Raw genomic sequence first — 16,057 nt, 5'->3', positions numbered from 1 at the left:
TTGCAGGCAGGAATCGAGTAATAAAATTTGTAATAAAAATAAGTACTGTTTTGTTTAAAATTAATTTGTGAGGAAACTAATAAGTGTCTGAAAAGTTTGCTGATATAATTTCAAGACAAAGTTAGATGTTAAAAGTACAAGAAGTAGATAGATTGTTTTAGGTTTGTCGCCTATTCCCGAACTTCCCGAATAAAAATATTTTTTGAAAATAAATATAATTCCAAAATTTTAATACATTTATTTGGTTTATTGTTTGCGTTTATTGTATTTTTTCAAATGGAAAATTTTTCTAAAAAAGTATTAATTTGAATTATTTTTTTTTTTTTATTTAAAAGAGAATTTGTATGTTTGCACTGAAGATGAGTCAAAACTATGTATTTAGGTTTCTCGCCTATCTGAGTATCGAACTTCCGCAATAAAAATTTATTTTTTGAAAATAAATATAATTCTAAAATTTTAATACATTTATTTGGTTTTATTTAATTTTTTAAATAGAAGACTTTCCAATATAAAGTATTATTTTGAATTATAAATTTTTTATTTAAAAAGAGAATTTTCGTATGTACATATTTGCACAGATGATGAGTAAAAATCAAAAGTATGACTCGAAAAATTTGCAAATTTTGACGAGATATTTTAAACTAAACATGTTTTCATCTTGTTAATAATTAGAAAAAGGTTCTTGCATTCTGTTTTTTTTTTTTAATTTAAAAAAATATTACAGAAAAGGGGATGATGGAATATATCAAGTTCCGAAACGTATTACATGATTATTTAGAAAAAAATGTTTTTTTCACTTTCCGTAGGGTAGTTATAATAATGGGCCGAAAATCGAAAATGAAATTTGTTGCAACGGGAAGTTCCAGCAATTACGATGCCATACACCATTAGTTTATCTTTATAATTATTACAATTATTATTATTTAATTATTATCGAATTGTAACACTTTTATTCGTTTGCTCAATTACTTTCTAATTCGATATAATATAATATCATATCATATAGTATCAAACGAAAGAAAAACGTAACACTAGTTACTTAATGGTTACACATTCTGGTTGGATAATTGATGGGATAGGGGACAATGGGACGAATGGGAATAGAAATATATAGTAAATAGAGTCATCATTAAAAAAATAATCAAATTTGAACATATTCATAAAAATTTCTTTAGTGAGTAATTATAGAATTTGACCGCAATTTCCGAAACATCATTTTATATCTACTTTTATCACAATTTTTATTTTAGTCCCTGTATACTTAATTACTACTAGCATCAAGGTCTTTCCTACTGTGCTAGCTGTCCTGAATTAATTGATTTTAACTTCTGGTAATAAATAATTTGTCCCGAATCTCTTATGAATTTCAAAAAAATTTCCATATAAAGACAGCTCTTTTGAAACACTTCTAACTTTTTTTTTAAGATCCAAAATAATTCCACCTGAGTCTACACTCCTCTGACAATTTTTGGTAATATTTTTTCCTTAAAAAATCCAACTTTAGTATCTTTTCTCAAAATGGTAATTTTTTCCTCAGATTTCCTCTAAGATCCAAATTCTTACCATCCGGAAGAATTGTGCCAAAAATAATGACTGGTAATTATTTACCAATATGGTCAGAGTTTTTTTTTTCTTATCCAGGTTTTGAGGCGTTGTTACTAATTAGAAACCGAATAAAAACAACAACAATAACATCATTGGCAACCATATAATAATAATAGTAATAATTAGTAACGGAATGAAAGGTGTATTGTTTTAAAATTATCTATTTGGTAATTGTTGATGTTGCTCAAGACGTATATTGTTCTAGTAATGGATCCATTGGAATGGAATTAGGAAGTCGATTAGTTTTTTTATATATATTAATATATAACAATATATTTCATGACTATTTTGTGAATTTAAAAAGTAGGACTACTAACGAGGAATCTCAAAAAAAGGACTTTTCTAATAAGTCTCTTATATAGTAAAATGAATGATAAAAAATGACTCTTCTTAAGATCCAACTACTGAATTTTGACATAAAATTAAACTATGACTTTTTATGACTAGCAACGAGTATTTCTACTTTAAAAAAATCCACCAATTTGGTAATAAAATGAACAGGAACTCTACTGACGAGCAAACGAAATAGGAGAAGAAATGTAGGATTTCACTAACGACTTAACTAGATATCGACTTCGAAGCGTAAATAAAAATAAAGTATTTTGAAATATTTATTTTGGGTGCGCCTATTGTAATACATTGCTAAAATTTCGGTATAATATACTTAAGTGTATATACTAAATTATTGTATACTTAAATTTGCAAGTTTTGTTACGAAATTGAAAATATTAATAGCTTAGTATAGAAAGTACCCTTAAACATGCAACTATGGCTAGTATATAGACATCAAATTTTTGAATATTTATTACGAGCGTGCCGTTTGTACTAAAATACTGAAATTTTAATATATTATACTCAAATATATGTACTAACATACTGTATACTTGAATTAGTAAATTTCGTGAAGTAGTTGAAAATACTAATAGTCTAATATAGAAAGTACCTAAAACAAACAAGTAATAGACATAATATTTTTAGATATTTATTTCGGGCGTACCGTTTGTACTACAATGTTTAAATTCAGGCACAACATACTTAAATGTATGTACTAAAATTATGTATACTTTAATTAGTAAATTTTGTCACGCAATTTTAAATAGTAACATTCAAATATAAAGAGTACATAAACAAGAAACTTTGACAAGTAAATTTATAGACACTATATTTAAATAAAAAATTTGGACGCACCGTTTGTACTAAAATGCTGAAATTTTAATATATTATACTTATAAGTCTGTACTAAAATACTGTATATTTAAGTTAGTACATTTTGTGACATAATTCAAAATTTTAATAGTCTCAGATAGAAAGTACATGAACAAGAAACTGTGACAGGTGAATTTATAGATGCTATATTTAAAAAAATATTTTGGTCACACCGTTTGTACTACAATGCTAATATTTTAGTATATTTTACTTTAATATATGTACTTGTATCTGTATAATTAAAATAGTAAATTTTGTTACGCAAATAAAAATATAAATATTCAAATATATGAAGTACATCAACAAAAAACTATGACAGACATATTTTAAAATATTTATTTTGGGCGGAGCCTTTTCACTACAATGCTCTAATTTTAGTAAAATATACTTAAAAGAATCTAGTATAACATGAAATTCTAGTATTGAAAAAAAACTCAGTTCAAATTTAAATTACAATTTTTTTTCATTGAAACTTTTGATGATAAAGTTTATGACGTCCTTAAATATTTTACGCCTACGAAAAATGGTTCAATTACAAAATTTCTTTGACAAATTATAAATTTAATTCATTTATAGGAAGTTCGTGTCTATGAGAAAATTTTCGAACAAAATTGCATATGTTGTTATTATAAATTTTTAGCTTTCTTCTTCCAAGCAAAAGTTGCGCAATCGTTGACCACTTTTACTTTCTTTACATTTCTTCGAATCTCATCTCAGATGACAGCAGAATGACTAAGATTATTTAAAAAAAATGAAAAAAAATATTAAAAAAATCTCACAATATACCTGTAATTAATTATAAAAAATATTGGAAAATATATGAAATGCTTTATAACCAATATGTGACCTTTGACTCACTTCTAAGTCACAGTATATGCAAGTAAAAAATTTTCTTTAGTTTTTTTTCCTATCTTACAAATAGTTAATAATTTTATAGTCTTTTTAGCATTTGTTCTTGCAGTATTTAATATTATTGCAAAATCCTGTTGCATAAAATCTGTGTCAAGTATTTAAAGAGACTGCATTCAAGTTTAACATGCAACTAATAATAATAATAATAATAGTATATGCATATGTGCTTTTGTATTTGCACAAATGTGTTGAAATTGTTAATAGGAGACTAAATTGATGATTAAATATTTATTGTAAAATTAATGCGGTTAATGAACTTATATAAAAAATATACATTATAAAATATGCTATATGAAAAATACAATAGTTTTAAGATTTTTTTAAGGAAAAGTGTGCCAAAATAATAAAAATATACTACATTTTTTGTGCAAAAAGTTCTAAAATAATATAATTAAATAGTAAATTTGTTTAGAGAAAAATGTGTCACAATAACAGAAATCTGAGATTTTTTTTTAGTAATTATTTCTGAGCTGCTAAATGATCAATCAATGAGTGATCAATAGACTAATTTATCTCTAAAGATCGTAATTTAATAGATTAAAATTAAATGAAAAAAATATATAATACGCACAATTGCATAATTTATCTCATTTTTGTATTTGAAATATTTTGAAAGAAAATGTGATTGACAGTTTTATCTAATTCTAACGCACAAAAGTGCGAATTACATCTCACATTATAAAAGACATTTCTTATATATATATATATATATATATATATATATATATATATATATTGTTCAATAATTGTTTATTATCTAAAATCTATCTAAAAGTTACAAAGATGACTTTTAGTAGATTGTGTTAACCTTTTCACGTCTTAAAAATCGTTACGCATAAACAAAATTGTGTAATGCGAGTAAGACTCGTGTTTTTGTTATAAAATATGAAAATAAGGCACAAGTGGCATTTTTGGAGTGGCAATAAGAAAGTTTGCATAAATTCCTCTGAAAACTGTTTCCAATCGGAAAGGTAAAAAGTTTGGTGAAAATGGTATCTTTAGGTATTTGTTGGTGTTTTAAATTATACTCCAAAGTATTTACTAAAATACTGTTTACTTAGATTAATCTATTTTCTTTCAAACTTTTTGGATATTGACGTTTTTTGAGTAAAGTGCAAATAAATCATACTTCACAAGCATAAATGACTAAGCTTGAGACTTTAGTTTGACGAGCTCTGCAGGGCGTACCTGGTGTACAAGAAAGTTGTTATTTGAGTAAATAATACTTCAAAGTATCTACTAAAATACTGCGTACTTAAATTTATTTATTTTCTTCCAAACTTTCTAGATATTGACATTTTTATGGATAAAGTACATACAAATCATACTTCACAAGCATAAATGACTAAGCTTGAGACTTAAGTTTGACGAGCTCTACAGGGCGTACCGTTTGTTCTAGAATGTCGTAAGTTTAGTACAAAATACTTCAAAGTATCTACTAAAATACTGCGTACTTAAATTAATTTATTTGCTTTCAAACTTTTTAAATATTGACATTAATATGAACAAAGTACATACAAATCAAACCTCACATGCATAAATGACTAAGCTCGATACTTAAGGGGGTATTCTACTTTAGAGTCATGAATTTCGCCCGGTTTTTGAAGCGCTGTATAAAGGAAACAAATAATATTTTTACTATCGATTTTTTTATCGTTTGTTTATTGATATTTTATTATTACATCAAAAAATTATTAAAAAAAAAAAATTAAAATTCACAAAGTTATGAGCAGTCAAAGTGGAGGTTCCCAAAAAAAGAGGGTGTCCTGGCGTACATGATTCCAACCCTCCTGGTGATTTGAAACATAAAAAATAGATGGATTCTTAATTATAATAGATGCCGCTATCGTATGAACCTTGGATAAGTTAAAAAAATTGTTTTTGTTCGAATGGCGGCAGTTTGAAAAAAAAAATATTTTTTTTCATGTTTTTTTGGCAATTCCGTATTTTTTAAAAATACTAAATGAAAAGTTATAGTTTTGGGCAAGGTCCATACGATAAAGCGATGTATAGAGAAGATCCTCTCCAAATTTGAAGTAAATCGGTTCATTAGAACTCGAGATATCCTTACCGCCAGCTCGAAAAAAGAAGTTCCGAGAAAAACGCAATCAAAGTTTTGAGACAAGTCGGACCCGAACCGAGACCACGTCACTAAAACGGCTATAACTCGGGAAATAATAGTAATTTTGAAAAATCCTTTTAATGTCATATTTCTGAATAACTAAACTTTGAAAATATGGAAAAAAATTTTTTTCGATTTTTTCAAAATTCTACAGTAGAATACCCCCTTAAGTTTGACGAGCTCTACAGGGCGTACCGTTTGTTCTAGAATGTCGTAAGTTTAGTACAAAATACTTCAAAGTATCTACTAAAATACTGCATACTTAAATCATTAAAATACTGCGTAATTAAAAAATTATTAAAATATGAATTTAATTTGATCTTGTGATAAACTGTTTTGTTTAAAACCTTCTTTGTCCTCCACCTGACCATCTACTTCCCTGCAAGATGTCCTGTTTTTTCAGATTTTTTTATAAGATGAATTTGAAGGACATCAAATATGTCAATTAAGGATATCAAGGAATTGATTACTGATTCTAAAATCATGTTGACAATTGGGAAACTTTTAGCGAGGATTTTAGGACAATGATGATTGTGAAAAGGACTTCAAAAAGAATATTGTAAATAGTCCTTCGAAATGTCCAGAAAAAAATGTTTGGTGAAGGACAAGTGCAGGATTATTATTGATTAGAATAAAAGATTTTTTAGGGCAATTGATTATTTTGTAGACGAAGTTTAGTTCAATTTGATCCTACTGGATGTCATCATTGGCAACTTAGTAGCAATTTTATAAAGAATCCAAAAATCTGATCTGAAGAAAATTGCTAATGATCCTGTAAAGTGTAAAGTGTCTTAAAGGAAAATAGAAGTGTTATTGACTAAGAAAAAATGACTGTTGATTTAGTGAAACAATTGAGTTCAATTATTTTCAAAAATCCTGGACGTCCTCTGGTATAATAAGCAGACTATGACTATGGCAATGGTATTAAAGTTTTCGAAAAAAAATATTGCGAATAATTTTTATAATTAAATTTGGTGCAAAAAAAATTTACTTTAGTGAAAGGAAGCTAAGTCCAGATGTTTAGGTGCTAATAACAAATATTTTGAATTATTGCTGTATTTTTATTTAATTAATCATTTATTTAAAAATATATAAATAATTTTATTTTACTTATAAGTTTTTAATACAAATTGTTTATACGTTTGTGTGCTGACGAACATTTTTGCAACACCTATAAATTTATGTTGCTTGGTTCCAGGCGACTTTTATTCGGTTTTATAACAAAAATAGTTATAAATAAATTTAAAACAAATTTAAAATGTTAAATTTTATTCCAGTGGTTTTTATTAAATTATTAACGTTTTATATTCAAAATAAATTAGTTCCAAAGTGCTTAGTAAATTTGTAGTTTGTAAAATAATGCAGTTTCAACGTTGCTAATAAATTTATATTTTATTTTCATCAAAACTTATAATTTAATACAATTCAAAATTAATTTCGAAATTATACCATTATACGTTAATCATTTTTATTGCAATTTTATTTTCAATTCAAATATAATTTTATACAATATGATTTTTATATAATTACATACTTCTTCTTGAATTATATTCATATTTTAATGATTTTTAATTTATTAAATATTCAAAGGTATTAAAAAATAAATTACTTCACATTACGTTTTAAATGATACTTTACCACGTTTTATTGGAATTATATTTATATTAATTTATTTAAAAATAATTTATACAATTTGTTTTTTATTAAGCTCGAACTTATTATTATTTTTTATTTTTATAAATTATATTTATATTATAATGATGTTTTAAACATTTTTGGGTTTTATAAAATATATTATCTGATTATGTTTCAACTCAGAATTTTAAAATAATAGAAATGTGTTGTCGGTCTTTGTAGTCAGAAATCTTTAATGATGACACACATTTAGTGTCGAAATACAGCTTAAATATAATATATATATATATATATATATATATATATATAAATATATATGTATATATATAAATATATATGTATATATATATATAACTCATGGTATTTTCCAAATTGCATTGACAAATTTGGCGATCGATATATGCAATTTTTTATTCATAAACTAAATTAATTCAATAAATTCCCAGAGCGAAATTTCATCATAAATATTCATACATTTGTAAACTGTCTCTTTTTTAAAGAAAAAAAATCATCGTTATTTAAATTTTTCAAACTTCTATATCAAAATTTTTTTATAAGAATAATATTGTCTTCATAATTAAAAAAGTTCTATTTTTGGTAAATTCAAAGTCACTTATGAATCACCTCAATTTTTATAGATATTGATTGTATGAGTGATTAAAAAACTTTATTATATATATATATATCCATTACCCAATATATCTTTTACAGTTAATTGCAATTTAATCACCGATTGTTTTAAAACGTATTAGTTAATTAAACGTATCCAAAGTGTCAGTTATTACACATATGATTACTCAAAAATAGCCCCTGGGCTATTGTTGGACGACACTTTAACAATAATTGCAATATCGCAATATTACAAGAATTATGATGGATGGATGGAAAATATTGGATTTGAGGGAATAGACAGAGAGCTGAAAGAAAAATACTTTAGAAATTTTAGTTACATGATAATATTTAGGATTTTTGAAAAAAATTATATAAATACAAGTACGCAGTATTTTAGTGAATACTTTAAAGTATTGTGTACTTAAATTACGGCATTTTTGTACAAATGGTACGCCCTGTAGAGCTCGTCAAACTTAAGTCTCAAGCTTCGTGATTTATGCTTGCGGGATATGATTTGTATGTACTTTATTCACATCAATGTCAATATTAAGAAAGTTTGAAAGAAAATATATTAATCTAAGTACGCAGTTTTTTAGTAGATACTTTGAAGTATTGTGTGCTTAAATTACGCCATTCTTGTACAAACGGTACGTCCTATAGAGCTCGTCAAACTTAAGTCTCTAGTCTAGTCATTTGTGCCTGTATGTACTAAACACCTAAAAGTGACAATATTTGAAAAGTTTGAGAGAAAATAGATAAATTTAAATACGCAGTGTTCTAGTAGATACTTTGAAGTATTTTGTACTCAAATTACGACATTCTTATACCAAAGGTACGTCCTGTAGAGCTCGTCAAACTTAAGCTTAATTATTTATGTTTGTGAGGTATGATTTTTTTAGTATGTACTTTACTCATATCAAGGTCAATATCAAAAAAGTTTGAAAGAAATTATATTAATTTAAGTTTGCAGTATTTTAGTAGATACTTTGAAGTATTGTGTACTTAAATTACGACATTTTTGTACCAAAGGTATCTCCTGTAGAGCTCGTCAAACCTAAGTCTCTAGTCAAACTTAGTCATTTATGCCTGTATGTGCCAAACACCTAAAAGTGACCACTTTGAAGTGAATTTTTCAAAAGTTTGAGAAAAAAAGGATTAAATCAAGTACGCAGTATTATAGTAGAAGCTTTGAAGTATTTTGTATTCAAATTATGATATTTTTGTACAAACGGTACGACCTGTAGAGCTCGTCAAACTTAAGTCTCTAGTCAAACTTAGTCATTTGTGCTTGTATGTACTAAACACCTAAAAGTGACAATATTTGAAAAGTTTGAGAAAAAATATATTATTTTAAGCACGTAGTATTTTAGTAGATACTTTAAAGTAAAATTTACTAAAATTACAACATTCTTATTCAAACGGTACGTCCTGTAGAGCTCGACAAACTAAACTCTTTAATAAAACTTAGTCATTAGTGGTAGTAAAGTATGATTTATGTGTACTTTACTCATAAAAATACCAATATTTTGAACTTTTTAAAGAAAGTAAATAAATTTAAGTATGCAGTATTTTAGTAGATACTTTGTAGTATAAGTTACTGAAATTACGACGTTTTTGTACAAACGGTTCGCGCTGTAGAGCTCGTCAAACTAGACTCTTTAATCAAACTTAGTCATTAGTGGTAGTAGAGTATGATTTATATGTATTTTACTCATAAAAATGCTAATATCCAGAAACTTTCAAAGAAAATAGATAAATTTAAGTAAAAAGTATTTTAGTAGATACTTTGAAGTTACTGAAATTACGACATTTTTGTACAAACGGTACACCCTGTAGAGCTCGTCGACCTTGACTCTTTAATCAAACTTAGTCATTCGTGGTAGTAATGTATGATTTATATGTACTTTGCTCTTAAAAATGCTAATATCCAACAACTTTGAAAAAAAATATATAAATTTAAGTAAACAGTATTTTAGTAGATACTTTGAAGTATTTTGTGCTAAACTTACGACATTCTAGAACAAACGGTACGCCCTGTAGAGTTCGTCAAAATTAATCTCTAGTCATTTACTGTAACTTACTCAATGAGTCTAAAATAAAACTACTAACGATTGGGAATAATAATTTTAACTATGATTAATTTTCTAGTGTATCTTTTATCCCCCCAGCTCTTGTTCTAATTGGTAATTTCAATGTTGTATAATGCAATTACGGTTTTGAAAACTAAAAAGTGAACGCCCGTGATGACAAAACTTTGCAACAACAATTACAATTAGAATTTGTTGTACGAAATCAGGAAATACTTAACATTTATATGTAATAATAAAATAATAAACTAATATGTAACAACGTCGACTATTATGGACGAGTTACACATCGGAAAAAAGTATGAAGATTATATATATATATATATATATATATATATATATACTAGCTGACCCGGCAAACGCTGTTTTGCCATCAAAAATATTTTGCCGCATTGCAGAAGTTCTTAAAATGATATATTAAAAATAATGTTATATTTTTATTACACAAATTTCTTTACATTTTGATAATTAATTCGAACGCATCATAGTGCTTTGTTTATTTTAATTTTATTTATGTCAAATAGTGAAATATTTTTAATCAATGAATAAATTAGATTTTAGTCTGAATCATCGCAGTACCATTATCTAAATATATAATTTTTATATAAATATCAGATTTTTTACTTTTGCATTTAATTTAAAAATATTGAATGTCAATTTCATATATCCAATATGCACTAAATTTTTAAATGCCAAAATATTTCCTTTTTTGGTTCGAAATTTAATATAATATGATATAATTTATATCTATAATTTGATTGCCAATATTGCCTATAACATAACTTGGAATAATTAATTTATTTGTATCTTATCGAAATCGTTAAAAATTCATTTTTTTGAACTGTCAGAATTTTGTTTATGATTAATGTTAAATTCAATATGTCGCTTTGTTATTGTTGTTAATGTTTTAATCACTTATCATATAAATTTTCGACTGCAAATTGATATTCATACTATCCCTGAAACTAACATGGATAAAGTTCTGAGAAATCCGATTCCAAATCTATAAAATGTTTGATTTTTGGCACTTTTATTAATTTTGCCAATAAAATTTAAAATCGGTCCAGTAGTTTGGGCGTCCATCGCGAACCAACATCGTGACACGAGATTTATATATATATATATATATATATATATATATATATATAGATATATTGGTTAAATAATCATTCTCATTTATAATTCAAACATCGTACAAGATGATGAAACAAGAATTCAATTAGAACATTTAACGTTTCTGAATAAAAATTGCAGGAACTATGATTTACAAATTATTTGAAATCATTACAAGCATTTATTTACTTAATGAAAGTCATATTTCTTTAAATTTCAAAAAAATTATTTTATTCAGGATAATAAGAATATGTTTATCAATAGATTAAATTTGTATTAAAATTATTGATAGAAATATTTTACAAGGATAATAATTTTAACGGTGGAGGAAGAATTTTGTTACATTTTTTTTAAAAAATTACTATAATTGACTTTCATATTTATTTCTTATATTTTATAAGAATTTTGATATTTTAATATTTCAGATATTTGAGTCTGATGGGGTGAAATTTTAAGGGTAAAGAGATATTTCAAAAATTTTAATTGTAGTTAGAAATATCACTAAATTTTAAATTTTATAATAATTAATAAATATAGTATATTATTACGATTTATGTTGTTTTGTTGATTGGCTTATCAATTGCAAATAAATATTTCTAAAAAATGGCCCTAATAATTCTAAAATATTGAAATATTAAAATATCAAGTATGAAAATCAGTAAGTAGATCTTAACTATTTTTTTTTAATTTAGAAATAAAATTTTCAAAAATTGTTAAGATGTACTTATCAATTTCCATACTTTTATCTTATATTTTATTGGAATTTTTGATATTTCAATATTTCAAATTTTTGGGGGACTATTAGGGATGAATTTTTCAGTGATATTTATTTGTAATTTATAAAGCAATATACAAAATATCAAGAACTCGTATTTTAAGTTGTAAACATCACTAAAAATTCAATTTATTAATAATTAAAATACATATATAGTTATGTATAATAATACTTTGATTTATTTTGATGTTAATTATATTGATATAACAAAAAACATAAAATTTATTAAATATTTAAAATAGAAAACGAAAGTATCTTCAAGACTGTAATAATACCAAATTTTTATACAATGATTAGATTTTTAATAACTAAATAATTTTTAAATTATTTATAGTTTCATATATTAAAATTTATTTAAAAAATGTTTAATTTATTTTAACAAAGAAAATTTATTTTTGAAAATTGACTTATATTATGGATAATAGTATAATAAATTATAATGTATAAAATATTGAAATAATTTTTTGCATTATCATAATTAATAATAGGTAATAAAAAATATAATTTTTGACTAGTTGTCTATTAAATTTTATGTGGCTTTTTAAACGACTTGACACGTCCAATTCATAAAAGCGATTGCATTTTTAGGTGCCATAAATACATATACATTTATATATAAATATATACATTTATATATAAATATATACATGTATATATGTATTTATACATGTATATATTTATATATAATTTATTTAATGTTTTAATTCTAAATAATCATGTTTTTGTTTTCATGTCATGTAACAACAATGAAATCCTGTGTGCAGTAGGTCAGGGCGACGAACATCATTCAAGGCGCCAGTAATTTTTTGTTTTAAATAAAAAATTAACTATAAAATTAATATAAAATTATTATTAAATTAGAACTACACTTATACACTAAGGGTTCTAAATTAAATTTTTTAAATACGAGCTTTATAATTGTAGAAAACCACAGAAACGTCTGCAAGTGTCTTGGTAGTAAAATTTTTTATCAGAGGTACTGTAAATAGCATTGTTTCAGTTTTAATTAAAAAAACTTTTGAAATAGAATTTGAAATGTACTTATTGTACTTGTATTAAAACAGTGTAATAAATGTATTTATTATTAATACTGAGGAAATGTTTAAATTAAAAATTCATAAGAGGGTAGACATATTTTGAACAAAACATATTTTCATTTCGAGTTTTTTAACTTCCCGTAGGGCAAGTTATAGTAATCGCAAAAAAATCGAAAATGAAAATTTTTATATATCTTTACGTTTCAGAGGTTTCTGAACATTTTGGCATACCTTAGAAAAAATGGATGTATGTGTGTGTGTGTATGTGTGTGTGTGTGTGTGTGTATGTGTGCGTGTGTGTATGTATGTGCGGATACAAATTTTCGTCGACGATTTCGGGAACACGGGTCAACCGATTTGAATAATTCAAAAAACATTCGATTCGTATTGATAAGGAGACGTGCTGATTAGTTTTTGGCAAAGGCAGATCTAGCCGTTCCGGAGATACGGGGCAAAAAGTGCCGAAAACGGTAACTCAGTTTTTAAGAGAACGGAGCGTCCGATTTTAATAATTCAAAAAACATTTTACTTGTATTGACAAGATAAAGAACTGATCAAATTTTCATAAAGGCAGGTCTAGCGGTTTCGGATATCTAACAAAAAAAGTAAAAAAAAATGCCATTTGGCGGTCAAAAATGATCATTAGACATATGCACATCAAATTTTCAGATATTTTATAGAGATTTTAACAATAAGTATAAATTTTGTTTATTTTCCTATGGGTTCCGTATCAATGTTTACCCGTTAGACAGCGACGCCGCGCTTACGCGCTTTATATTTTGTCTCTATGCAGTTAAAGCAGTACGATTGCTTTGAAAAACAAGTTCAGATCTTCCAAAATATGTCAAAATAAAGAAAACATTTTTTTAAAAAAAAAAAAATTAAAAAAAAAAATTTTTTTTAAAAAAATTTAAAAAAAAAATTTTTTTTTTTCAAAAAAAAGTTATTTTTTGTCCAATTTATAGTTTTTCAAAAATCTTATTTTTTCTATGTAAATTTTTTTCAAAAATGTTAATCGTTTTTAAAAGAAATAATAAATTTTGGTACGGGAAGTTCCAGCAATTTGCCTTAAGGCACGATGCCCTAATTGCCTTAAGACAGAATTCCACTTACAGCTAGTTAAATTTTAATTTTAGCATTTGATGTAATAGTAAACATATCATAGAATGAGGTTTAACTTTAATAAAATTGTTATAAAAATTGGCTCTTGCATTTTTTAAAATTATTTGATCAATCTATTATATTTTGATAGTTTTTGCTCAGAAATTAGCATTTTTTTCCTAAATTTTTACTATCTGCTACTGATACAGGAGTCCTACTCGCTTATGAGTATGTTTTTACCATTAAGAAGAAGTAGTTTTATTTTCAAACTGGTTTTATGGAGATTGCCTTCTAATGTTCATAGTTTCTTCCTACATTATATAAAACACGTGTTACGATTTTCAAAAAAAAAAAAAAAATAAAGTCGACAGGACGTGAGCATATGTTAATAATAAATACCATAGTTTAATTTAATAAAATAAATAAAAAACTATTTGCAGTTAAATGTCAACATATCATACTAGAATTAAAGTAACGTGGATAACTAAACTAGATCAAAAATTTATTATTGTATTATTAACTCGCATACATTTTTAAAAAAAAAAATTCATTGCGATGCTACAAAATTTTATATATAATTACCTATAAATTTTTATATCTATTTCAATTTTCCATCAGCTGCTCGTTGAAACTTCTATTAAAGTTGCAGTTGCATAATTCACTTGAAAATTATCATTTTTTGTAGATAAAACAATTGTTATAATTGTACAAAAAAACAGTGAAAACAATTTTAATAATTTATAATCCTAAGCATTTATTCTGTTACAAAAACATCATTTACACTTTTTTCTTTGTCGGAGTCATCGGGTTCACACAAATTATGACGAAATTACCATCATCAACAAAATTCTGGTCAAGGTTTGAAGAAATTGGTACTATCATCATAATGTTATGATGGTAGTATTTTATTGATGTCATAAATAGATATATGAGATCTTAGAAGATTGTAAAGTATTTATTAATTTTGATGATGACCTAGCAGAAGTGCAAAGACCAAAAAAGGTGCGAAAAGAAAGTGGATTTTTTAGTAAATTATATATAACTTTGAACTTTAGTGGAATTTCAATAGTGTATTTGGCGAATTTATACAAATTGAATTGTCTATAATATTTTCTAATATCAAACTGTCCTACAGCAACTCCGTATACTTCAAACTTTTATTGAAAACATTGAGGTTGATATAATCTAATTTTTACCTTCCCGTAGGGTAGTTATTGTAATGGGCCGAAAATCGGAATTGAAAATTTTACATTTCTCGATGTTTTGAAGGTTTCTGAACGTTTTGGCATACCTCAGAAAAATGGATGTGTGTGTGTGTGGGTGTGTGTGTTGTGTGAGTGTGTATGTATGTATGGATACAAATTTTCGCCACGTTTTCGGGCGTACGGATTAACCGATTTGAATGGTTCAAAAAAACATTCGATTCCAATTGATAGGGAAAAGAGCTGATTAGTTTTGGCAAAGGCAGGTCCAGCCGTTTCTGAGATACGGAGCAAAGAGTGCAGAAAATAGAGATCGAATTTTTGAGAGAACGGAGTATCCGATTTGAATGATCTAAAAAACATTCAATTAGTAATGATTGGGAGAAGTGTTTGGTTATTAGTTTTTGGGCAAAGGCAGGCCCAGCCATTTTGAAGATACGGAGCTAAATATGTAAAAAATGGCAATTTTGAGAGAACTTCTGCTGTCTTAACGAAATAATTGATTTTGGACAAAAATTTTGTTCCAATTTTTTTTTTTTTTTTTTTTTTTAGTTTTTTGTATATCAAAATATTTCAGATTTTATTTTTAAATCTGACTACTGTAACTAATATACTTTACAAATAATTTGAACTCTGCAATTCAGTTTATA

The 16,057-nt window shown here is 25.5% G+C and overlaps 1 protein-coding gene across 1 annotated transcript in view; it reads left to right on the top strand.

Moving 5' to 3' along the window:
* The window catches only part of LOC113372845, a 58,262-nt gene that overhangs the window by 28,099 nt on the left and 14,106 nt on the right, over window positions 1–16,057 (top strand). The window contains exon 4 of the mRNA XM_026613181.1: window positions 9,122–9,180. Coding sequence (XP_026468966.1) covers window positions 9,122–9,180 — 59 coding nt within the window. The remainder of the gene's footprint in view (window positions 1–9,121; window positions 9,181–16,057) is intronic.

This window comes from Ctenocephalides felis, unplaced genomic scaffold (genome assembly GCF_003426905.1).
Source record: "Ctenocephalides felis isolate EL2017-DRISC unplaced genomic scaffold, ASM342690v1 CF-g0.4_SCAFFOLD_01604, whole genome shotgun sequence".
Taxonomy (NCBI): domain Eukaryota; kingdom Metazoa; phylum Arthropoda; class Insecta; order Siphonaptera; family Pulicidae; genus Ctenocephalides; species Ctenocephalides felis.
Note: the sequence above shows the minus strand (reverse complement) of the source record. Positions and strands in the feature narration are given on the sequence as shown.